We start from the raw sequence: 26,170 nt of genomic DNA, 5'->3' as shown, positions 1-26,170 counted from the left end.
TTAGCCTTCAACCACATCCAATTTGCCCCTGGCGGGTGGCCTTCCCTCCGGACCCTTGTTCCGCCGCCCACCGGCCGCTGTGCTCTTCGGCTCCTGGTACGGGTTGTCCAGCAGGTAGCGGAACTGGTCGTAGTTCTTCAGCAGGTACTTGGGGGCGTACATGTGCTCGCTGGGGTCCGCCGGCGGGTACTCCTGCTGCGTGCCGTCGAACCAGCCCCCCGTGCGGATCAGGCTGCGGATGTAGTTGAGGTCCCGCTTGTCCTCATAGTCGCCCCAGCGGGGGAAGTCGCCGTTCTGGGCCGACACCAGCTTGAAGTAGATGCCCTCGGGCGTGAAGCACCAGGAGCAATGCCAGCCGGCGAAGTGCAGGGGGCTCCCCAGCGACCACTGCACCAGGATGTGGCCCGTGCGGTTCTCATACTGGCGGAAGTTGGGCATGGTGTAGTACTGCCGGCGGCGCAGGCGGATGCCGTCCAGCCCGTACACCGTCTGCAGCATGTCCACCGTGCAGCCCGACACCACCTCCAGGCTGCCCGGCTGCTTCCAGAAGAAGCCGTACAGCGACTTGCGCATGTGGAAGGCGAAGGGCTCCGTCCAGCCGTCGTAGAGCTTGAGGAAGAGCACGCCGTCGCGCGCGGGGATCTCGTCGGCGTCGTCGATGATGAAGACGTCGTCCGGCCGCAGGTTGCGCAGCCGCGACACGCCGTCCTGCGTCAGGAAGGTGCGCAGGTAGTCGTCGGCGATCCAGCCGTCCTGCCGCCCGCCCAGCGGGAAGTGGTCCAGGAAGACGTACAGCACCTTGTGCCGGATGTACTCGAAGGTGCCGTTGGTCAGCATCTCGCGGAACTTGAGCGGCCGCGGCTCCCCGTACGCGGTGAAGTTGGACTCGCACACCACGAAGGCGTCCACCACGTCGCCCAGCTCGTGGAAGCGCACGTCCAGCAGGTCGAACTCGTGGTTGATGTTGATGGCGTTGATGACCCGCCGCGGCACCTCCCGGGGCACCAGGCGCTCCTTGGTGGGCAGGTTGGAGTACTGCACCACGGTGGGCACGCCGCAGCTCGGCCCGTGCCAGCCCGGGAGGCACACGCACTCCACCCACTTGCGCCGCGTGCCGGCGCCGCGGCTCCCCGCTCGCTCCCGGGCGCTCAGCAGCTGCCGGCCCGGGCCCCGCGCCGACGACGACGCGCCGTCGCCCGCCTCCATCTTCTCCTCTGGCCGTCCCGATGGGGGCTTCTCCAGCATCTTGGTACCTGGCTTGAAGCAGACGCCCCCGGCTTTGGTGCGGACGAAGTACTCGGTGGTGTCCTCGGGCAGCACGAAGTCCATCCGGTGGAGCTCCTCCGTGGCCTTGCTCGGCGACAGCGGCTGCAGCAGGGGTGAGTGGGAATAGAGTGGGGTCCGCAGCAGGTCGGGGCTACCCGGCTCCGGGCTGGCCTGGGGCGTGACCGGCGCATTGTTCCAGAAGAAGCTGGACACCAGATTAGGGCTGAGAGAGGCCAGTTCGCGGGGAAAGGTGACATAGGACAGGGTCTTAAAGAAGTGCAGGAAGGAGATGAGACACAGGCCGGCCATACAGAACAGGAGAAACAGCTTGTAGCGTTTCATCTTCATCCTGCAGGAAACGGGGGAGAAAGAGCGGTTAGGAGTCTGCAGGCCTGGCAAGGGGAGCCTGAGGCTCTTCTCCTGAGGGAAGGAATGCAACTTTTAGAGAAACTAAAATAGAAAAAGTCGTGTTCAGGCTTCAGAAGGAGAGCCGGCCTCTGACCTGCTTGCACACTGCCTGGATTCCATGCCTGCCTGAAAGCAAAGCAAGTCAGGCAGCACTTTAAATAAGAAAGGGAGTGGGTCTTGGGATTCTTGAGCCCCTGGAGGTCTGGCCAACCCCCTGGGGTCTAATGAAATCCTGTGACTCAAAAGGTGAAACAAATAGCATTGTAAAAGTTAAAAACGAAAAAGACAACCCAGAGCTGCATTTTTGAACACAAACTGCTTATAGTACCAGGTTGTGGCCTGGGATTATAAACAGGAGCCCTCAAAGCTGCAATCTGGATTATCACCCATAGGGTGTATGCACCACCCAAAACCCTTCCCATCTGGGACTCCAGATTGCAGGGACCTCCCAATGATGGTCAAGTCTGGATGTAGGTTGTTGCCCCAGTGTGGTGATATATGTTTTTACTTCTCTCTATTGTTTCTATTTTTTTTCTTTTAATGACTGTATATTGAAATTATCTTCTCGTCTATAAAAAATTGAAATTGTTTGTGTGCAAGAGTGGTTTCAAATGAATCCTTTGAAAAGGTTTACTGAAAGGAAAGTAAAACTTTTGGCAGAACAGCAGCCAGCTCCAGCACCTGGCCCACCCCACCATGATTGTGCCAGCTGCATCGCTGGGCTTTACTCCAGAACAGAATGCATCCTGGGAGAAGCTCAACCCTACAATGCGGAACCTGCCCCAAGGGGCTTACAGGCCCTAAGGGAGGGGGCGAGTGGGTTGTAGGCTGCAGACATGGGGTCCCTTCCCTGCACTGTCCAGGATGCTTTCTCCTTCTATCTGTCCATCTGTCTGTCTCTTTGTGTGTGTGTGTGTGTGGCTATATTAACAAACCTTTTTCACTGAAAAAAATTTCCAGGTCTCAAGGGAACACTTCTAATTCTAACATATTTAATAAACACAATTAAGAAAAAGTTCTCCAGAGGATGGCGACTGCAGCCCCGAAATTAAAAGATGCTTGCACCCTGGAAGGAAAGCTAAGACACACCTAGACAATGTATTTAAAGAGCAGAGACATCCCTTTGCCAACAAAGGTCCATACAGTCAAAGCTACGGTTTTGCCAAAAGTCATGTATAGATGTGAGAGTTGGACCATAAAGCAGGCTAAGCACACAAGAATTTATGCTTTTGAATCATGGTGCTGGAGAAGACTCTTGAGAGTCCCATGGGCAGCAAGGAGGTGAAACTAGTCAATCCTAATGGAAATCAACCCTGAATATTCAATGGAAGAACTGATGCTGAAGCTGAAGCTCCAGTCCTTTGGCCACCTGATGCGAAGAGTCGACTCACTGGAAAAGACCCTGATGCTGGGAAAGATTGCAGGCAGGAGGAGAAGGGGACAACAGAGGATGAGATGATTGGATGGCATCACCAACTTAACGGACATGGGTTTGAGCAAACTCCAGGAAATAGTGAAGGACAAGAAAAGCTTGGGGTGTCATAGTCCATGAGGTTGCAGAGTCAGACACGACTGAGTGACTGAGTAACGACTCCTTCATTGCCCCATGCAAGGCAGTTGACTGATAGCCAGCCATAAATATTATCTGCTTGAGGTGCATCACTGGTTTTATATGCATTTTTTTCTGTTCTCAGCTTAGTATTTTTTTTATAATTATTATTCTATTGAACACTCATCCAATCAAGTGGTTTTCCTCAATCAACCACAGGTTAAAGAGATTTTCATGTCAGTAGAAATAAATGTACCATTTCCTTTTAAATTTCACATATTCCATACTCATTTGGAATGAATCATTCTCTATGAGGGACCATTCTCTACTTGTTTGCACAGTTTATCAGTTAGTTTATGGTTGTGGAATGGAAAGCCATATATATTGTTTTTCATAATTAAAACAAAGTTCTATTTTAGAATATTTGTAGCTTATCAGAAAAGTTGCAAAGATAGTTCAGAGGGTTCCTTTACACTGGTTACCCCATCTCCCCAAGTGTGGACACTTACATTGCCACAGTATGTGGTCACAACTAAGAAACTGAAAGGCTCACGTTACTCTAAACTGGACTCCACACTTAACTCAGCCATGCTCTTTATCTCATGAGGGAGCCTGTGCAGCACCTTTGACTCTCACCACACAGCCCAGGAAAGAGGGCACACCGGCCAGGAGGTTACACCCATCTGGCCAAGTCAGACCAGTGCCTTCCCGGGGAGCACTGAGTGGTAGAGAATCTGCTTGCCAGCGCAGCAGACGTAAGAGACTCAGGTTCGATCCCCGGGTCGGGAAGATCGCCTGGAGAAGGGAATGGCACTCCATTCCAATATTCTTGTCTGGAAAATTCATGGGCAGAGGAGCCTGGAGGGCTACAGTCCACAGGATCGCAAAGAGCCGGACACGACTGAGCGACTTCACTTCACTTGCTATACTCTCCCCTTCCTTTCCTAACTAAAGCCAGGCTCCTCACCATTCTGAACCTTGGTTTCTACATCTGTGAAATGACTACAGAGTTCCTGGTGTACAGCAGGTATTCAGCAGGTTTCTACTTCTTTCAAAGCTCAAGGCTGGAAGACTCCAACATAAATGTTCTCTAAACTACATGATTATAAGGCGCACAATCATGAAATGTTTGATCTAGAACAAGCTTTAAGGACCATATCCTCCCACCCTTTCATGTCGGGGAGGAGGGGCCACCCTCCCCAGCCTCACCTTGGTGAGGAGTCCTGAGCACGCTAGTGACGAGCAGCTGAGTCTGCCAATCCTGCTGGCCAGGGTGATACTTGTGCCCTCATATGTCCCCCCTCCTCCAGTTTAAATGCAGACACCCTGGAGCCTGGCCTCAGGCGGGGGTCGGCACAGCTGACTGCAGGAGGCAGGACAGTCAGGGGTTGGGGCCTGACCTCTGCTAAATGTCAGCTGCCCTGGGGCAGAGCCAGGGGCGGGCGGGGACTGGTCTCCACTGGCTTTGAGGGAGGCGGGAGGGAGCTCCCGTCCCCACCACGGATTCTAGCCCTGCTCTGGCAAAGGCAGACCCAGCCGGTGGGGTGAGTGGAGTGGCCGAGAGCTGAGGCCCAGGAGAGGCAGGAGGATGGGAGCTCTTACTGGGGCAGGGACCAGGCGCAAGGCAACACAGCAAACAAGGTCAGCATGGCAGAGGTCTCCAGAGTGCCCTCCTGAGGGCTTTTAGGGCCTGGCAAGGCAGCCCTGCACCTTCTGGCAGATCATTTCTGCCCACTTGGAGCCTGTCTCTATGGGACACCCCAATCACAGGCCTCCCTGGACTGAACTGGCCGTGAGTGGTGCAAGGCAAGGTTGGGGCCGCCACTCAGACGAAACCTCCTGGCAGCCGTGAACACGGGCCCCAGGAAGGTAAGAGAAACTCAGGTAAGGGGCCCCGCAGCCCTGCTGAGGTCACACCGACCCAGCTGCCCCTCAGCTCCCTGGTCAGACAGGCTTTTAGGATCTAGTTACCTCTGGCCAGCTGCACCCTTTGGAAAACAGACTCGCCAGGGCCTGGGAGTCCCCCCTCTGAATTGCAGGGGCCTTCAGGGTGAGGCCATGTGATAAGGCCCCAGCCCGGCTTGCTGCCAAGAATCACGGAATGGAGTGTGTATCCCTCGTGGCTTGGGCTGCTGGGAGGCTGACAGACACAGAGGCTGGCCCAGAGCAAGGCAGTGCCTCACAGGCCAAGTTTTCTGGGACACTGTTACACACAGCTGTCTGGGTTTTTTTTTTTTTTCCTTGAACTTGTTCTTGGCCTGATCTCTTTTTATCTTATCTTCAAGTATTTTCAAATACATTTTATAGACTGAGTGGCCTGTAAACAAGAAACCGAATAAATAAATAAGCATGGGCCCTGGGGTCTCACATAAGTCTTGCCCACCCAGGGAGACTAAGGACTGTGATCACCATTTTCACAGACGGGGAAACTGAGACTCAGAAAGATGGCAAGACTTTCCCCAAAGGATATTAGGAAGGCGATCAAATCAGGACCTCAAGGTAAGTTCGGTTTCCGAACCAGCCTCTGCCTCCTTACATCTGAGATCACAGCCCTCCTTGGTGCTGGTGGCCTGGCTGTGGGCTAAGGTCATGGAACCAAACTAGACCCCTGCTTCAGCATCTCTGCCTCCATTATAAAGCTTCATCTTGAACCACCAGGTGTACCGATAAAGCTGATGGTCACTGACATTTACAGGCCAGCTACTGTCTTGAGCACATCACATGCACGTCCTCACCAGATCCCCCCACCATGCAGCAGGTACCACTGTCCCATTTTACAGATGAGGAGACCGAGGCCAGAGAGATGGTATAACTTAGTGACACACAATCAGTAAGGGTCGGACTCAATCCTGTGGGGTCAGTAGTGGGATTTCATCCAGTGGTAAAGCTGTCCTGGGTCCCTTCCATCTGCCAAGTTCAGCCCAAGTGGAGTGAAAGCCAAGTGGGGTGATAAGGGTCCCATGGAGAGTCCACCAGTGACCAGTGAAGGCAGTCCGTGGACGGAACAGCTACCACTGCATTTGACCCATGTGACCCCCTGCAGGGCGTCACCCAACCCGTCTCCTCCATTTACTCAGTAACTACTTATTGAGAGCCCACTGAGTGCCAGGCTCTGCACTGGCCCTGGGAGCGCAGCAGATGAGGACCACAAGAGCCCCCAGCTCGTGGAGCTGGCGCAGGGTGAGCAGGCACGGGGCTGTGGCCACTAAAATGAGCCAAATCATACGGTATGTTAGAAAGATGTGCTCTGGAGAAAAATAAAGCGGTAAAGACTAGGAGTGGGCAGGTTCGCAGGTAATCAGGCGGCCAAGGTGGGCCTTACAAAGAGTGAGGCCAGAAGACAAGGAAGGAGGGGCGGCGAAACGGAAATGCTGGAGTGCGGCTTTCACGGGAGGATGCTAAGCGTCCAGGCTCAGCTGGGCTGCTCTGCTGAGAGCAGACAGTCACCTGAAGAACAGAGCAGGGAAAGCAGCAAGGAGGCCGCGGCACTGTCTGGGCAAGGGCCGGGGTGCAGGCAGCGGTCAGACCTGGCGTGAAGTGTGAGTGACGAGTCACACTCAGTGGCTCCGGGACCTGCAGAATGGACCAGCCTTTGACTGGGGCGGAAGTCATCCTTCAACTACCTCCATGGAGATGGAAAATGGCAGAGCTGGGCTGGAGGTAGCTCTTGTCTCTGCAGGGTCCTCTCTAAGTGCCTTGCCCACTTCAGTCACCGAATCAGAGAGACCAATCTGCAGCCCCACTCCGTCCCTTCTTCCCAGTGCTGAGCCCATCTGCCCATCTGTCTCCTCATCTCTGGACACGAGCCTCTGAGGGCAGGGAGCCGTCAGGGAGCAAGCTTCAGCCAGAGCCGCCAACTGTGTGCACACAGAGCCTAGAACCAGACAGTCCAGCTCAGACCTCTGGCTCTGCCATTTCCTATCTGCGTGGCCTTGGCTGCTGCTGCTAAGTCACTTCAGTCATGTCCGACTCTGTGCGACCCCACAGACAGCAGCCCACCAGGGTCCCCCATCCCTGGGATTCTCCAGGCAAGAGTACTGGAGTGGGTTGCCATTTCCTTCTCCAATGCATGAAAGTGAAAAGTGAAAGTGAAGTCACTCGGTCGTGTCCGACTCTTAACAACCCATGGACTGCAGCCCACCAGGCTCCTCCATCCATGGGATTTTCCAGGCAAGAGTACTGGAGTGGGGTGCCATTGCCTTCTCCATTCCTATCTGCGTGGACTTGGCAGGTGAAAATAACTTTCCTCCTTTGGCTCATCTAGAAAATGAGGGTTCAATAATAACCCATGTGAAGCTCCTAGCACAGAGTAAGAGCCCAATAAGCATTAGCTCTTCTTACCGCTGTTATTCCCCCACCTGGAAGAAGAGCAGGGAGAGCCTTCAGCTGGGGGAGGGGGCAGCAGGTGCACAGGCTCAACCAGAGCTGAGCCCCTGGCAGGGCCTGGGGCCTGGTGGGTGCTTTCTTATTTAACAGCAGCAAGGAGTTGAGTGGGGGGCTCAACTGGAGCCTGGTCAGAACCTGAGTTCTGATGGGAGATGGGCTGGGAAACAGTGCCCGGCTTCCCTGGGCTCCACTGGGGCTCTACAGAAAGGAGGGAAGAATTATGAGACTCTCTGGAAGCCTCCGTAAAAGACCCCCAGGCGCACACACACACGTACTCACTCTGTAGGTTGCACCAGCCTCCCTAAAAGATCCCCGCCACACACACACACACACACACTCACTCACTCACTCACTCTGTAGGTTTGCACCAGCCTCAGAGCCCTGGGTCTCCTGCAGGAAGGTGATGGGAATGGACCAGGTGCTTCCTGACAGTCAGATAAGCATGGCCGCAGGAAGCTGACCCAGACCCAGGATGCTGGCAGGACCAGCCCACCCTGGGCCTCCTCTTTCTGTACTGACTCTCAGCCATGGCCATGCTTGGAAGGTTCCAGCTGGGCAGACTGTCTTTCTACCCTGCCTCTTCCTGCTCCTCCCTCCTTCTTGTGACCTCTTCACCCGGCCTGTGCTTGATAAGCTTATGAGGTGAGAGAAGGAAGATGAGCCCAAAGCCCACAACCCAGTCACGGCCTTGGGGTCTGGGCTCAGGCTGCGTCCAGTAGGAGCTGCCGGCCAGAGAAAAGACAGGTGCTCCCTGGAGGCCACGGGCTGTGACTCATGTGCTCGTCAGGCGGGCGGCAGCCTCCTGGGTATGGGTGCACCCTGACAGCTGTCACCTGGCGACCAGGCTCCTGTGGCGCTCTCCATGGTCCTGAGCTCACATGCGCTGACCAGGGTCCTAGCTCGGCCCTTAGCCGGCCTCACCCTGGCCCCTGCCAGCCTCTGCTGTGGTCTTGCAGCTTCTGTCCTAACGGCCATGTCCCCTGTTCACCACCCTCTGGCCCCCTTCCCCGTCTTGCCTCGAAACACCTTGCTGACAGCTGTGATCCCTGGTGTCCTCAGCTTGTCAGCAGCCACAGGGCACCCAACTCCTCTGGCTGACAGAAGGGGCCAGCAGCGAACAGGTCTGACACCTAGGAGGTGCTCAGGGCACTCTCGGAATATCCATGGGGGAAATCTCGGAGGTTGCACAGCCCACCCTCTGTCTCCACTCCTAGCAGGAATCTACACCCCCAACCCAAGAGTACCTTCAGATGGACTCTCACCAGCTCCCATGTGCTTCAGCAGGCATCTTGACTGAGCCAAAGTCTGCCTTGCACCCCATCCCAGTTCCGCTCTACAGTACCCAAGGGCTCTGCCTAGCTCCGTGTGCCAGGCTTTGCTCCCGGCCAGCTTTGTTAAATGACTGGGCAAATTTGGGAGGCGGGGGCGCTCCTTACTGCTGACTGGCACCCATCACCTCAATGCATTCTCAGTGACTTATCTGGCTTTCAGAACCAAACCTCTTGCCCCATGCCAGTGCCCCTCCCGAGTGCCCATCTGGCCTCTGCTTGTCCAATTCTGAGTACCGCCCATTCCGGGCCATTTGGGCTGCTAGAAATTCTTCTATTGGCCTCAATCAGCTTCCCTGGAGCTTCTGCCACCGCTTCCGGGTTCTTCCTTGCAGCTCAGCAGAGGAAACCAGTGTCTCAGGGACCAGAAGACAGCAACCACCTCCCGCTGAGTCTGGAACTAAATAAAGGTCTTTCCGATGTGAGGTTCCCCAATCCCACATAGAGAAGAGATGGGCCGAGGAGGTGGCTACAGAACATGACGGATCCCAGAGCTCCGGCAAGGTGGGAGAAACAGCTGATGCTGAGTCATCTCTCCTTGTTTTATTCATTCCTTTGGTTCATATCCATCAGGCCGGCTCCACAAGAAACAAGCCTATACCTGAGGTCACTCAACAGCCAGCGCATGACCCAGGCTGCTGGTGGACGTTTACCAAGAACCTGCTATGAGCCAGGCGCTGCCGATCCGAGGGCTGGAGAAAAAATCAGGGGCAGATGCCTGGGGCAGAGCCTGAAGGAAGGTTCGTGTGTCTCCATTTCGCAAATGAGGAAATATGGGGCTTCGAGAGGTTAAGCTACTCACTCCGCCACCCAGGGCTTGTGGGAATGAAGACGAAATGGAAAACTGAGGCTCCCCGAGCATCCTGCACTTGCCAACAGGTAGACCTGGAGTGGGGCTGCAGATTTGGCAGTCCTGCCCCGGGCTGGACAAGAATGGCTGAGGGTGGGTGTGGTGTACCATGACCCTCAGTCCCCAGGAATTCTGCTCCCCTGGCATCCCCTGGAGAGAGGGAATCGGCTCAAGGGAAGGACTCCATCTGCCCAGGTGACCGGAATGTCCTGGCAAAACCTGTTTACCAGGGGGTGGGGGGTGGGGCACAGCTACCACTCTCCCCATCCACAGATAAGGGACCCAAGCGTCCAGGCAGAGCCCCACCGGGAGCCAGTTCTTGGACCAGCCGGATGGGGCACTGAGGCCACCTCCCTGGGCACTTCCCGCTTTCTCTGCTGGCTCGGCTCTGGCAGGCCAGCCTGGACTAAGAACTACGGAATGACTGGTGGCTCAGATGGTGAAGAATCTGCCTGCAATGCAGGAGACCTGGGTTCCATCCCTGGGTCGAGAAGATCCCCTGGAGAAGGGAATGGCTACTGACTCCAGTATTCTTGCCTGGAGAATCCTATGGACAGAGGATTCCATGGGGTTGCAAAGAGTCAAACATGTCTGAGCAACTAACACTAACTGCTAAATACTAGGTGACTGAGGGAGAGAGCCAGAGGAGGCATGGCGCTCTGAGGGGAGCCCAGACATGCCGGGACCAAGATGGGGCTGAAGGCAGGGCCTGAGGAAGGTCTGGGAAGGTGCAAGAGCGGGAGCAGAGCCGTGAGGGACCAGCCGGTGCCCGTGGTCTGTGCCAGGCGGGGACACAGACTGATCCAAGACGGGGGGCTGGGTGGGGGGTGACTAGGCCTGGATCTGCACAGAGGCCTCCTGAGACAGCGCCCAGACCCTGCAGCCAGATGGCAGGGCTTCGCCACTTCCGTGGGCCTCAGCTTCCTCACCAGTGAAATGGGGTGATGATGTGGCCGTCATGGGGCAGTGGTGAGGGGTCTGCGTGTCTGAAGTACCTGGACCAGGAGGTATGTGTGAGACAACAGCTGGTGAGGGGCACGTGGGGAGTGTCTGTCACAGGAGGAGGGAGACCACTGAGGCCTCTGGGGTGGCAGTGGGGACTCTGGGATGGCCCTGGGGATGAGGAGAGGGGCTGGACACAGAGACCTACAAACAAGCCACAGAAAGGGCTCTGTGGGCACTGAGAACAGGTGTCTGCAGAGCAAGGTGCCCCCAAGGTGCCCCAGCCCTGACCCTAACTGCCCCACCCTGGGGCAGTCCCGTCTCCTCCAACCCCTGCTTTGGGTGCGTCACCCTTGGCGGCGACAGGCCTTGTCCCCTGCCTTGCCCACCTCTGTCCCTACACTGCTCTCTTAAGTCAGGTAGGCCTGCGCTCCCCACACCCAGCCCAGGGCCCAGACAGACAGACGTTCAGTGAGTGTTTGGGGCAAGCCAGAGGGAAAAGCTTTGGCCAGGACTCTGGCCACCAGATGCAAAGAGCCGACCATTGGGAAAGACCCCGATGCCAGGAAACATTGAGAGGTGAGGTGTCAGGGGATGACATGGTTTGATGGCATCACTGACTCCAGGGACATGAGTTTGAGCATGTTCTGGGAGATCGTGAAGGACAGGGAAGCCTGGCACGCCGCAGTCCGTGGGGTCACAAAGAGTCAGACACGACTGAGCAACTGAATGACAACGACAGCAGAGGGAGGCGTGCTAGGCTGGGATATCAGGCCCAAGGACCCGGCTGCGTCTGTGCCCTTCAGCAGCGCCGCACAGCCGCTGGGGGGTGGGGTGCAGGAGCAGGGCGGAGGGAAGGCACTCGGGGGCTGAGAGAGGCCCTTGGGAAATGTACGGACCACCATCAGGCCACTGGTGCTTCTGCCTGCCCTGGGGTAGGTGAGAGCTGGGGGTACAGTAGGGAGCCAGGTGGGGGGAGGAGGTCCTCATAGAGCTCAGTCCAGCGGAGGGACAGAGGGCAAATGAGAAAACTGACCAGCAGAGGGTGCCAGGTGTCAGGGAGGGCCTCCCAAGGAGAGGACCCTTCAACGGAGACCCAAGATCGAGAAGCAGCCACCGTGCAGCGGGGGGACAGCAGCGTGGGGCCAAGGGCTCAGAAGCCAACGTGTTGGGAAGCCCAGCGCAGGGGCAGCAAAGCAGGAGCCTCGAGCCTGGGGAGGGGTGAGGGGCCCCGAGGGGTGGCACAGACACTCCCCACACTTTGGGGGTGGCTAGGGCAGGAGCCTGGGCACCGCATCCTGGTCAGCACCCTCTGGGATCAGCAGTCCCAAGGCAGTTGTGCAAAACTTTCAGCCTAAAATAGAACCAGAGGAGGGCTTCGCGGGCTTAAGTGGTTAAGACTCCGTGCTCCCAAGGCAGGAGTCACGGGTTCGATCCCTAGTCGGGGAACTAAGATCCTGCATGCCACATGGCCAAAACTAAATAAATAAAGTAGAACCAGAGGAGATACAAAGTGGAGTTTCTTACACATGTACCCTCAGGGAGACCAAACTTAAGGACTAGGAGACCTGACTTCCTATAAACGCTGGATTTATAGAAAACTGATAATGTTGATCAGAGGTAGCCTCCCATCAACCTTGGAAAGTTCTGCCAGAAACCACCCAGCTGGGAGGAAGTGGAGCCCCATACACCACGTCCGCGACTCCTCACTCAGGATTTCCAGGACAAAGGCTAGGAGGCCGCATTGAGCCTGACCCAGGGAGGGGCCTCTGGCAGGAGCCCGTGGGCCTGAGTCTGTGGGTCACAGTCCTCCCTGGCTCTGGCATGTGCCCAGACCAGCCACCAGAGCCCCGTGCCCAGGACAGCTGCACCCTCCCAAACCCCCATGGCTGGCAGCTTCCCTTCCCTTCCCTTCCCCCTGTAACGATGTGAGTCCTCCCACCCCACCATGAGATACTCTGCAAGGTTGGCCTGTGTTGACTTCAAACTGTATTTCAGGGACTTCCCTGGTGGTCCAGTGGCTAAGACTCTGCACTCCCAACGCAGGGGACCCGGGTTCGATCGCTAGCCAGGGAACCAGATCTCACACGTCGCAACTAAGAGTTTGCATGTCGCAACTAAAGATCCCTCGTGCCTCAACTAAGAGGTAGCACAGCGAAATAATAAATAAAAATTTTAAAAAAACACACACGTTTCACACAACTCAGGGTTCCCTGAGAAAGGCTGAGGGAGCCCCAGGGCCCTTTCCCAGCCCCTCATCCAACTCCAATGGGAACAGATCACCCTGAACAGGGTCCTATCTTGCGGTCTCCAGTAGCTTGAAGGGGGTCTGGTGCTCCAAAAAGTTGGGGAAACTCTGAGGCCAGGCCTGGACTTCAGGAGCTCTGGGGGCCTGAAACCTCCCAGAGGACCTGACTCTTGCTGCCCCCTGCCCACACGCTCTCTCTCATCAGTTTTTATCCCCAGCTTCCCCATTATCTTCTCCCTGGCCCTAATGGCCAGGATTCAGACAGTAAGGGTGCCACACAATTGCGCCCCTGCTGGAGGTTTCCATTTGCTTGCTGTTTGCCAGTTGGGCCTGACCACATGGCCTGGGGACCCCCGGACTCCTGTGCCAACAGCCATCGCCACCAGCCTGTTGGCAATATGGGCAGAAGAAGCGGGCCCACCTGAGGCCTCTCCCAGAACCACCCTCTGGCAGGGGCACTAAGTACTTTTGTTCCAATCTGATCCTTTCATTGGCTGCCAGTGCCATCACAGGTGAGGAAGGAGGCTCAGGGTCAGAGTGCCCAGCCTGACCCACCCTCTAAGTGGCGGCAGAGTGTCCGACCTAGACCCTGGGGCTTCCCACTCCCCGCCCCCCGCCCCCCCACCTTGCTCTCTGCCTGGCCCCTCCCTAGAGCCCCCAGGCCCACCCTCCCCTCACCCAATCCGGTACCTGCCTCGGACCCCAGGGTGGCAAGCCACAGGTGAGGCAGCGTCCTGTCCCAGCTGCTGCAAGGCGCTGCCCGACCCAGTCCCCAGCCCACACGGCAGGACAGCAGCTGCTTCCTTCCTCCCTGAGGGCGGTTCCCCACCCCTCAGGCCGAGCGCAGGCCGCAGGTAGGTGGCTACCTGATGAGCCGGCCTCGGCCTGGCCTGGCGCCAGCTCTGCCCTTCACAGGGCCTGGCTTCCTGGCTCCACCTCCTCCCACTTGTCCAGGCCTCAGTCTCCTCATCTCAGTTCAGTTCAGTTCAGTTCAATCGCTCAGTCGTGTCTGACTCTTTGCGACCCCATGAATCGCAGCACGCCAGGCCTCCCTGTCCATCACCAACTCCCGGAGTTCACTCAGACTCACATCCATCGAGAGTGATGCCATCCAGCCATCTCATCCTGGGTCGTCCCCTTCTCCTCCTGCCCCCAATCCCTCCCAGCATCAGAGTCTTTTCCCATGAGTCAACTCTTCGCATGAGGTGGCCAAAGTACTGGAGTTTCAGCTTTAGCATCATTCCTTCCAAAGAAATCCCAGGGCTGATCTCCTTCAGAATGGACTGGTTGGATCTCCTTGCAGTTCAAGGGACTCTCAAGAGTCTTCTCCAACACCACAGTTCAAAAGCATCAAGTCTTCAGCACTCAGCTTTCTTCACAGTCCAACTCTCACATCCATACATGACCACTGGAAAAACCATAGCCTTGACTAGACGGACCTTTGTTGGCAAAGTAATGTCTCTGCTTTTCAATATGCTATCTAAGTTGGTCATAACTTTCCTTTCAAGGAGTAAGCGTCTTTTAATTTCATGGCTGCAATCACCATCTGCAGTGATTTTGGAGCCCAAAAAAATAAAGTCTGACACTGTTTCCACTGTGTCCCCATCTATTTCCCATCAAGTAATGGGGCCAGATGCCATGATCTTCGTTTTCTGAATGTTGAGCTTTAAGCCAACTTTTTCACTCTCCTCTTTCACTTTCATCAAGAGGCTTTTTAGTTCCTCTTCACTTTCTGCCATAAGGGTGGTGTCATCTGCATATCTGAGGTGACTGATATTTCTCCCGGCAATCTTGATTCCAGCTTGTGTTTCTTCCAGCCCAGTGTTTCTCATGATGTACTCTGCAGAGAAGTTAAATAAGCAGGCTGACAATATACAGCCTTGACGTACTCTTTTTCCTATTTGGAACCAGTCTGTTGTTCCATGTCCAGTTCTAACTGTTGCTTCCTGACCTGCATACAGGTTTCTCAAGAGGCAGGTCAAAGGTGGTCTGGTATTCCCATCTCTTTCAGAATTTTCCACAGTTTATTGTGATCCACACAGTCAAAGGCTTTGGCATAGTCAATAAAGCAGAAATAGATGTTTCTCTGGAACTCTCTTGCTTTTTCCATGATCCAGCGGATGTTGGCAATTTGATCTCTGGTTCCTCTGCCTTTTCTAAAACCAGCTTGAACATCTGGAAGTTCATAGTTGATGTATTGCTCACATCTTTATCAGTTCACTTCAGTCACTCAGTCGTGTCCAACTCTTTGCGACCCCATGGACTGCAGCATGCCAAGCCTCCCTGTCCATCACCAACTCCCGGAGTTTACCCATATCTTTATGGAGCCCACCAAAGCCAGTGGGGAGGAGACTTCCCCAGAGACCCCTGCATCTCGGGCCTGCAGCTCTTGGCCCACCTCCCAGCCGCTCATCCTTCCAGACCCAAACGACCCACTCTGGCCCATCAGGACAAGAGGGTGGCCAGGGCAGATGGCCCTGCCCTGCCTCAGTGTCCACGTCTGTGGAACAGAGATTAGGCTCACAGCGAGGAAAAGCAAGGCCGGTCAGGCCGGGGCTGAGCACCTTCTGCCTCTATGAGAGACAGAGGCAACTCATTTCTAGGCCCAGCACAGTAGGAGACGCCCCCAGCCCCATCTCTCAGGACGTGGGGCAGGGCACTGCAATTCGGGCAGCAGCTGCCCGGGATCCAGAATCCAGAGGCACTGTTCTCAAATCCTGCCCCCATGCCTTTGCACTCCTGTGCGATCCTGGGCAGGTCACTTAATATCCCTGAAACTCAGAGTCCCCCATCTGCAATGTGGGACCACCCTAGCCCCTCACCCCAGGAGGATTAAACAGGATAACACCTAAAGAGAGAGACCAGTCCGCTGAGCTTCCAGGCTGGGGTCAATACCTGCTTTCCACATGCCCTCCGTGTGCCTGGATGGCCTGGCAGGGATGCTGGTAGGCCAGTTGGCACGTCCCTCCAAAAGGCCCCTCCTCCTCTTCCTCCTCACTGGTCTCCCTCTTGCCTATATCTTTTTCCGTCTTGAATTTTTTTTTTTTTTGCCACCTCCGGGCAAGTGGGATCTTAGTTTCCCAGCCAGGGATTGAACCCATGCCCCCCTGCAGTGAAAACGTAGAGTCCTAACCACTTGAAATTCTCGATTTTTGAACAAAGGGCCCTACATTTTCCTTTGGCATTGAGTCCCACCAGTTCTGTCACTGCAAAGGCCCCATTGGGCCACATCCCCCTGCTCTGAACCTTCATCACACTCAGAATAAAATCCCAACTCCTTTCTGTACCCACAGGCCCTGGCCATCTGGTCCCTGCATCTTTGCTGACCCCATGTCCCTCATCCACGTGACTCCAGCCACAGTCCCTGCCTCCCGTCCCTTCCACACCCCAGGCTCACCTGTCTCACAGTCCTCACCCTGGCTGTTCCCTCCACCCGGAATGCCCTTCCCTCGGATCTCCACATGCCAGCTGCTGTTCAGAGGGGCCTTCCTGACCAACCAGCTAAAGCCAGCTAAAGCAGTGGTCCCCTCCCCGTCATGGGCTCCACACTCCACTGCGGAAGCGATCTTGTTTACGTGTTAGTGGTCTGTCTCCCCCACCCACACCCTGCTCACTTGGAATGTCAACAGCAGGAGAGCAGGGTCACCATGGGCCACAGTCGCCGGTCCCTGCTGCCCCCCACTCCCTAAGGGAAAGCCCACCCCGGAGCAGGAGCTCCACAAACAGCTGCTGAGTGAGCACGGAACCCGGACGGGAAGTGATGCTAGACTCCACGCCTAGCAGGATGCTCTCTGCTGTGCTGAGAAAGCCCCCTGCCCCCTCCCCGCTGAGATCAGCGCCATCCTTCCCAGGCAGGCAGCCCCGGCAGTGCCAGCCCCTCCCACTCAGGCTCGCCCATCCTCCAGGGACAATGTACAAAGGGCCACTTCAGCTCCATCTCCAGCCCAGAAGGCCTGAGAGTGGGGGAAGGGAGGGGAGAGGAGGGGAGGGGAGGGGAGGGGAAGGGAAGGGAGGGGAGGGGAGGGGAGGGGAGGGTCCGCCCCACCCCTTCTCTGTCCTCATGGTGCTTTCTCTTGCTCAGGCTGGGTGGGCAAGAGAGTCAAGCTGCAGCTGGAGGAACTTTGTCCCAGGCGTTGCACCCTGGGAGGTCGGGGTGGGAGAGTGCCTGTGCTGGGGGGGGCGGGGGGGCGAGAGAGTGCCCATGCCCAGGGTGGCGGGGGTGCCAAGGCACAGGACGGAGGCAGAGGTTGGTCCCCGTGTTCCTAGGCAGTGGGAGTGGAAGGCCTCCCACGGGCACCTCCCCATGTGTACGGGGGGGCAAGGTGCACGTGTGCACGTGGGAGGCCCGAGCACCGGCTGGGCTGAGGGACACAGACAGGCAGGCTCCACGGGATCCCGGATGGGCCGCAGGGAGGGCAGGCACCTGAGCTTTACAGTCAGTTCCCATCATGCCTGCCTGCCACCCTCAGCCGCAAGACAGGGAGCAAAGAACTCGCTCCAACGGTTGTTCTAACAATCTGAGCCGATGACCCGTGACCTGAGCCTGGCACCCAGGACAGGGACAACCGCGGCCGTTACCAACTTGCCTCCTGCGCCCGGCCAGTGACGTGAGCTGCCACCCCGGGAGCCCATGCCAGGACCCCAGGAGCCACCCTAAAGCCTCCCTCTCGCTGACCCTACACGCCCGTCACCAAGGCGGGTCTATTCCGTGTGCCCTGAAACCTCTCAAGCCCCACCCTTCGCCCTGCGCCCCGTTCCCCGCTGGCTGTGCCACTGCCAGTGCTCACCTAGACAACAGCTGTGGCCTTCCTAAGGGGGGCTCCAGCCAGGTGCCCTGGAGCCAGGCAGGAGCCACATCTGACGCTGCCCCTTCCAGCCTGGCCCTCAGGATAAAGTCCAGATCTCTCAGGAGGCTCCAAGTTTCTGTGTAATCTTACACTCCCCGGCCCCACGCCGAGCTCAGAGGGATCAGCTGAACTGGACTTGACTTCCTCCAGGCCTCTCTGACCCTGGCCTGTGGACAGAGCCGAGCTGTCTCAACCCTGGCCTGCACAACCCCCCAATACCCCGGGGTCCCCAGCTTCAGCCCAGCACCTGATAGAGAGGCTTGGAGAATGAATGAATGAAAGACCCCCCCCCCAAATCCACATACTACTTTTCAGTGAGTGCCGCTGGGCTCTCAGGCCTGGTCGGGGGCTTGGAAAGGTGGCTACAAGTCCTAGCTCTGTCTGCCATGTGACCTCGGGCTCAGGATGCCCCAGTGAAGGGGCTCACCTGCATGCATCCTAAGGGTCCCTTCCAATGAGCCGGTAGTAAAGAAAGACACAGGGCACAACTCCATCCTCAGGGAGCTCAGAGCAAAGAGATGCCTGATGGCCGCGAGGAGGGACAGGAAGGTGGAAAGTGAAGCAACCGCTTCGAGCAGGTTAGGATCCTCCCCACCATGGCTCACCACTGTGTGTTCAGTGCCCAGATCCAGGCCTGGCACACAGTAGGTGCTCAAGCAGCTGCTGCTGAGGGAGGAAACGGGCTTGAGCCTGGCTCTGCCACCCCAAGCTCTGCGATCCCAAGCAAAACTCCCACTTTCTCCAGGCTTGTCCGCGGCGTGAAAGGGAGGCTGGTAACGCCGCCTGCAGGCTCCCAGGAGGGTTTGGGGGCTGCACCTGGCCCAAAGGCAGCGGCTCCTGCCACCTGGGAACCTGAGCAGCATAATTAACCTGCTGGGTGCAGTCCTGAGCAGGTACACAGCTGGTTGGCTCTGCAGCTCTGGGCAAAGGTGAACCTCCTCAAGGCTGAACAATGAGCCTTTTCTTTTTTCCCTCCTTGATTCTTCTCTGTCCGACCCGGCCTGCGAGGAGCTACAGCATCCCTGGGTCGGGACCTGACTGTCCCCACCAGGTGCTCTCCATAAGCCCTCACCACTGGAGGGGATATCACACAGGGCTGCCGGCGCTGGGCCCCTGCTCCTTAATTTCACGGGTGCTACCAATCTGGTCTCACTGGTAATGGCTTAGTCCTTCCCGCCCGCTGGATCCACAGAGCATTCTGGAACAGGCCGGCAGGCGCTCAGATTTCCCACTGATCAGAGGGCAGGAGACAGAGGATGAAATAGTAGCGACAGAACCATCAGCACAGGTGAGAAGGGGCCAGGGGGCTGGGGTCCAGGCCCCGGCAATCCGGCTAACCTCCCGGGAGACCCTGGGCACCAGCAGCAGCATCCCCTTCCCAGGCGGTGCGCTTCATCCTAGCCCATCTGCTCAAGCCCACTTCACAGGCAGGGAAACCGAGGCCTAGAGAGGGGATGTGCCTCATCCAAGGAGGCCGTGGGAAGGGACTGGCTCAGCGGAGACCACGCACATGCCCACTGCTGCTCCCCAAGGCAAGGGCCGCCCCACCCTCTCTGGACCTCAGTTTCCCACTGACCCCTGGGGGCGCAGACGTGACCTTCCAGCTTGACCCGCATCAGCACTCCACGTTCCAACAGGCCGCGTTCCAGGTTTGCTGCTTCATGTTCCCTCTCCAAGTACCATCTTCCAGTTTCTCTGGTCTGAATTTGGCGGGGGGAGGTTTCTACTTTCTGGGTGCTGTGTTCTGGGTTCTAGTTCCAAGGATCGCCTCTCATAGAAAGTTCTATAGCTGGAGGGACTGCCCGGGTGTTACAGTGGATAAGAACCCACCTGCCAACACAGGGGACATGGGTTCGATCCCCGGTCCAGGAAGATTCCACAGGCCGCGGAGCAGCCAAGCCCGTGCGGCACAGCTACTGAACCTGAGTGCTGCAACTCTGAAGCCAGCACGCCCAGAGGCCATGCTCCGCAGCAAGACATGCCACTGCAACGGGAAGCCCATGCGCCCCGACTAGAGAACACCCCTGCAGCAACGAAGACCGGTGCAGCCAAAAATAAACAAATAAACTAATTTAAACAAAAAAAAGAGAAAGTTCTGCAGCCCAGGCTCTCCAGCCAACATACTCCCTCTTCAGGGCACCGTGCCCTCCTCCTAGCACCAGCGGCGGCACTCACAGCCCAGGGCTCCGTGGTCCTAGAGCAGCGAAACCAGCAAGGAGGGCCCGCTCGGGCTCCCAGGGCCATGGCGGGATCGCAGAGCACACCCACAGCCCCGGCAGGAGTGCCCCTCCCCACCCCTCTCCTTGCCACCCCAGGATGCCGTCCTGACCACCCCCCACGCCTGCTGGCCCCCCTTCCCCACCAGCCCACTCTATAATGGCCCCACGAGACAGGAACTCCACAAGGGCAGGGAGCTTGGGGCACTCAGCTTCTGGGTCACGGCTTGGCACCTCCTTGTGGGCACTGAATAAACGCTTGCTGAATGAATTAGCTAGGCGTGTTCGGGACTGGCAGGATTACACACGGGCACAGCCTGAGGGACATGCATTCGTATGATGGAGGTGCTCCTGCTGTGTGTGTGCTAGGTAACTCGCCCAAAAAAAAAAAAATGCACAAAATCACAGACATGATCACACCCTGCCCTGGCACGTAGCCCAGCCCCCAGTACAGAGAAGACACCCAGTGATCAAGTACTAACTGGATGAACAAGTGCTCTGTACCAAGGACAGAGGGGGCCGTGGTGGAGACAGAGATCAAGTCCCCAGCTGATCAGGGCTCAGCTGTCATTAGGAAGCCCGTGACCACAGGTGAGAACTTGACTATGGCTCAGGACTGCCGGAAATGCGCTCAGAGACAGGGTCAGTCAGGAAGACAGCCAATCCACTGGGCACAGGGGTTGGGGGGGGCAGTAATGCCAACAGCCCTAGGGGCGCCTCTGGTTGGAAGGGGCAGAGGTGGCTTCCTCGGTGAATGGCAACACCTGGGTGGAGCTGGCTGGCTTTCCAGATGCAGAGTCCAGCACAGTAATGGCCCCAAGGCAGGAACGTGGGGTGCGCAGGGGAAGAGGTGCAGAGGTCGGACTGGGGCCACAGGAAGGAGGTCGGAGGTGTGGACAGAATTCTCGGGGCGTGGCATCCCAGTACCCCCTGGCCTGGACTCTCACTGACCCAGTTTCCAGGGATGAGAGAGAAGGAAGCTGTGTGCCCCGGTGCACCTGTGCCGGGGGATGTCCCTGGGGCCGGGCAACTCCCACCCTGAGACCCCACAGCCAGCCTCCCTGGAGGCTACTCACGAGCAGGGACCCCAGAATCCAACAAATGGGGAGCTGGCTGTTCTCACGGCCCCTTTTCTTCTCTTAGAACCTAACTTCATCTTCTGGTTCTAAAGGTTTCTCATACATTCTGGGGAATCTGGACATCACAGCGAAAGAGACAGGACCACTCATCAACCTGCCACCCCTGGGCTAACATTGTAGCCTAAGTTCTTGTAGACTTTTTTCCTGAGCACCTTTTTGCTGGAATGAACTATTGGCATGGATTTCCTGCCAGGTTGGGACAACACGCAGTTTTCCTGAGGAGCACTGTCTCCAAGCCAGAGGACCCGAGGGCAGGCCTGAGCCCTGGGGACTCTGCTCTCCTGGCCTCCTTCTCATCCACCCCCTGACCAGGACCCCACTGAGAAACACTCCAGCGTGGGAGAGGAATGGGGGTGGGGCACAAACCCACAGTCCTGGGCGCTCCTCCTACAGACCGCAAAGCTCTGGGTCAGTGCCAAGCGCCCCGGGACTCAACGTCCCCTCTGTGAAATGGGTGGCCTCAGTCTGGCCCCCTCTCTGGGCTGAGGTGGCTGTCACCTGGCTGGACTGTGCTTCACATTTGCTTCCAGGAGCCCTGCCAGGAGGCCCCTTGACCCTTCCTGTAACCCCCTCCCTTTGCCACTTGGACACAACGAACAGCAGAGCAAGCCCCATGGCTGGCCCTGGTGACCTCCTCCCCAGTCCCCCGACCACTGGCACCCTCCCCTCCAACCAGGCCCTCGACAGACCTCCCTGCACAAGGCTCTCCTCCCAGGCAGACAGACAGGAATGTGGGGTAGTACGAACGCCACATGGCTTCCTGGAAGAGTCTTACAGGACAGATGAGTCAGGAGAGGAGAGGAAGGGCACTTGCAGACAGAGGGACAGCACCAGGACAGGCCGCAGGGGGACCCAGCCCCAGCGCTACTTGTCTGGGTCAGGGGGAGAGCTGGTGCAGCGGCCCTGAGGTGCTGAAGCGAAATCACGCCATAAAGCACCAGCGTCTCCTTCCCATTCACGCCATAAACATGAGCTGTGACACACGCAGTCCCAGGTGATGGTCGGGAAGGCACCTTCTCCACCTTTCACCTAAACCAGCTAATCTGCCTTGTTTCCGGAAGTGGCCCTCACCCTCCATTTTCAAAATCACCATTTAGCAAACACTTAAATACTTCTCAAGTGCCTGCTTGTGTGAGGCAAGGTGCCAGCCTCCCAGAGAGTGCCCGTGTGCCCAGCTCAGGAACCAGTGCCCCCACTTAATGGGCAGCTTCCCCCGGGGCCTTCTTCCCCAGTCACCTCGATTCACCCAGACCGCGTGCCAGCCCCCCAGTAAAAGAGGAGGGCGGCCACAAGGGGCTTGTCCAAAGTGGTAAGCAAGCTCTGGGGGGTCCACAGTCAGCCTGGGATCTGTTCCCTGGAGGAGGTGGTGGCAGCAGGTGCTGAGATAAAAGCAATGGGCTTGGGAAGAGAGGGATGGGAGGGGTGGGACAGTGTGGTTGTTGCAGAGCTGGGGGAGCAGAGAGAACACAGGAAGCAGCTGAGTCACAGAGGCTGAAGGGGTCTCGTAAGGCAGCATGGAATTCGTGGGGCCAAGCAGTGGTTCCTGGAGTCCACAGGCCTCAGAATCTCCAGGGGATTCGAAACTATAGATTTCCAACCCTCCTCCCAGGATGGGATTCTGACTCGGTAGGGCGGGGAGGGGAGCCCGGAAAATCCATACTAACCCCCTGGTGCCCAGGCAAGGCTGAGCAGGCCTTCCTGAGGCAGGGTCCCAGGCCTATGAGAAGGAAGCAGGCAACCCCAGGGCCCTCTGGAGGGCGGGGTCGGGGGAGGCGGCAGTCCAAGGCATATGAGCCGCAGACAGCAGTCATCTCTGGGTGATGGAAGGGTCTGGACAAGCAGCCCCATCCTACAGGCTGGGGAACTACTGGCTGGATATAATGGATCCCAGCCCTGCCACTTCCCGGCCTTGGGTCCCCAGCCCCTTCGCATTGCCAAATGGGATAATAATAGTACCTACCTCGTGGGAAGTTAGGAGGTGTCTCTGAGATAATGCAGACAAAGTGCTTTGGCCCAGCGCCCAGCACATAGTAAGTGCTCGATAAATAGCTGCAAATTATTATGACTGCAAAGTTCTTCATCGCGGGTCTCTGGCATCCAGACTCTCAGAGATGGCCTCTGGCCACCCTCCCTCACTCAGACCTCAGACCTCCGGGCCTGCTCCTTCTGGGAAATTCCTGGCCTGCCTAGAGGGGTAGCCAGAGGCCGGGCCCTCAGGAGACCCCGCCATCAGCACAGACTCCTACCTCCTGTCCTGGCCTTCACCCTGCACCCCACCCCACCCCACCCCCGGGATTCCCACTTCAGTGGGAACCAAAGTCTTAGCCAAATAAGCTCTAAACTCATAAGACAACAGAGTAATTAGGTGTGTGAATGATTCCTATTGTTCCGATTTTACTTTTATAGAAAAGATGAAAAGAAGTGAGCCAACAGGAGAATTTCAGCAATGCAAGGAAAAGTATTCCCTGTTAACTTTCTGGATTATAAGCAAGGTCTTGGGCCCCTTGTCAGCCTATTCTAGACCATGCGAGGGTGGTCCACTACCCTTCCACCCCCCCAGGCCTCCTTCTAGCCCTTGGGAAGTTCTCACCCCTTCCTGAAGCCTCTTTCCCCTTCTGGGAAATGGGGACAAGCAAGGTCCCTGTGACCATTCTGCTGCTAGTGAGGCTGCCCACTGGAGCTTCAGTGTCCTTGGTCAGGGAGGGAGGAGGAGGAGGAATAGGTGGAAGGAAGAGCAGGGATGTTCCCCTGGCTGAGAATCACTCATTCATTCATTCATTCATTCATTCGTGCTCCTGTAGGTCCACGGGGCTAAACACACAATAACAAACACGCTGGCATCAGACGGAGGCTTCTGGTGAGAGCCAGAGTGCCAGGGACAGAAGGCGGAACAGACATTTGGGTGGTGAGAACAGCATAAGCAAAGGAATAGAATCTGAGGTTTGGGGCATGTGTGGACCACATCTCAGAGCTCTGTTTGGCTAAAGCATGGGGTCCAGCTGGGCCATTCTACGCTAAGGCCCAGGCCAAGGTCAAGGGGAGCCCCTGGGAGGAGAGGGGTTAGAGAGGAGAGAGGCAGGCTCAGAGGTGTGGAGGGAAGGAGACCGCCGCCGTTCCCTCTCCCCTCCTCCCTGTGGATGCTTACTCAGGGTAGTCTCTCGCCCCACCCTCCGCCTATCCAGCGCCCTCCAACAAGCCCTCCGCAGCTCCAGAATCAGGTGGCTGCTTCCCAAGTCTATCTGACCAACAGCTCCCAGGGACTTTCCTCCTTGTTCTACTGTTTATTAACCACCTACTGAATGCCTGGGTGCTGTACCGGCTCCCATTGTGAGACTGTTAAACGGCTGGCAGCTTGAAATCAGTCCTGCTGGGAAGATTTACACCACGGAAACTGGCCACCACTGCTCATCGGCGAACCAGCAGACCACTGCCCCCCCTGCCCAAGAAATGGGTACGGAGAGGCAGGACCCAGCCCATGGGGACTCACAGACAGAGGGGAAGACAACAAGAAAGTGAACCACACATCGACTGTGGCAGGCTGGGCGAATAGGGAGACTCATTCTGGAAGGGGGGCAGCGAACGCCCACTGGAAACTGAATGGAGCTCTTCAAAGAGCAATACTGTGCATCTGCCCACTTTAGAGACAAGGAAACTGAGGCACAGGGAGACAGAGTCACTAGCCTACTGTCACGCAATAAGAAGCGACAGGGTCGGAATCTGAACCTGGGCCACTGGATCTGAAATTCTTGCTCTTTCTGCACTTGACTGCCTCATGGCACAATTATTGAGACTGCTCCCTACCTGCCAGCAGCCAGCACAGAGCTAGGCAGACCATGGGTATCTGTGCCCACGTGCCCGGGGGTATCCGCTGCCCAACTCAATTTGAATCTCTGGCGGGCAAGGCCTGTATCCTCTCCACCAGGCTGCCCGGCAAAGCGCCCCTCACAGGAGGACATCATGCTGTTGGCCAGAATATCTGAAGAAACTTCTGGAAGGGAGCCCTAGTCCCATGTGGTAGACTAGAGAGCTGGCTGGGAAGAGGTGTCCTGTGCTGTGCGGCAGCATAGGGAACAAAAATTGGCCTTGGGGAGCAGAGCAGAATCCCCCACTTGACACGGCCGGGGGCCAGAAGGTGGTGGGTGTCTACCCAGGCAAGAGGAGGCTGTCCATGCAGACCACCCTGCCCGGGTCACTCTTCACTGCTTTTATCTCCGAGAAGGAGGACAGGGACACTCAGCTCCCCCAAGCCTCAGTTTCCTCCTGGTCACAACCAGCCCTCACAGGATCCTCACCATGAAGTGGACATGGCCTGCCAGCCGGTATCAGCGTCCCTGTTACACAGGTCAAAATACCCATGGAGCCGCCGGCCGTTTCCTCGGTGCTTCTTAGGTGCTGGGCATACCTGTACACGTAGATGCAGCATGCCATGCAGTCCTTGCCACAACTTAGGGAAGGGATCTCCCCATTTGTCAGACATGGAAACTGAGGTTCAGAAGGCTGTCTGGCCAAAGTGGTCCGGCTATCTCAGTGAAAGTGATCAGCGACGTGGGTCAAGCAGCCCTGACCACATCAAGGGCGCGAGGCAGACCCGCAGCAAGGGGTCAGCCGGGCCAGCCGGTGCCATCCCAGCCGGTCTCCTTGCTGTCCTCATGCCAGCTCCCTGGGGTGGCCCACCACCTCGCCTCCACCTGGCCTTCCTTTTCCTCCAGCTTCAGCTCCCCTCTCTTCAGTGGCTTCTCCTGTCAGCCCCCAGCAGGGCTTTGGCCGTCCCCCACCTCCAGCTCTCGCATACACTCAGCACATCTTGGAGCCTTGCCTTATCCATCCCTCCGTCCAGAATACCCTTCCCACTTTCTCTCCCAAGCAAACCCTTCTAGCTTCCTTTCATGTCTTCCAGCAAGTTCCCTCTCCTCCGGGGGCAGCAGGGGTGGGGGCGATGCTGGGGGCCCCTTTTTCAAACTTTCCCAGGACCCTGTGTCTATCTCTTCAGC

General features: G+C 57.1%; 1 protein-coding gene across 1 annotated transcript; it reads right to left on the bottom strand.

Moving 5' to 3' along the window:
* Positions 1-25,656, bottom strand: MGAT3 (beta-1,4-mannosyl-glycoprotein 4-beta-N-acetylglucosaminyltransferase). The gene is made up of 2 exons (XM_052641159.1): positions 25,472-25,656; positions 1-1,615 (listed from the first exon to the last, which is right to left on the bottom strand). Exons 1-2 carry the CDS (start codon positions 25,654-25,656, stop codon positions 1-3), a joined length of 1,800 nt encoding a protein of 599 aa, XP_052497119.1.
* Positions 25,657-26,170: the final 514 nt, after the last annotated feature.

This window comes from Budorcas taxicolor, chromosome 5, assembly GCF_023091745.1.
Source record: "Budorcas taxicolor isolate Tak-1 chromosome 5, Takin1.1, whole genome shotgun sequence".
Classification (NCBI taxonomy): domain Eukaryota; kingdom Metazoa; phylum Chordata; class Mammalia; order Artiodactyla; family Bovidae; genus Budorcas; species Budorcas taxicolor.
Note: the sequence above shows the minus strand (reverse complement) of the source record. Positions and strands in the feature narration are given on the sequence as shown.

Bases quoted from the DNA above. Each gene is read 5' to 3' on its own strand.
- MGAT3 (XM_052641159.1), bottom strand. From the start codon at position 25,656: ATGTCTGACAAATGGGGAGATCCCTTCCCTAAGTTGTGGCAAGGACTG. The intron at 1,616-25,471 runs GTGAGGATCCTG...CGTTTCCTGCAG, and splicing joins CAGGCCATGTCCACTTCATG to GATGAAGATGAAACGCTACA.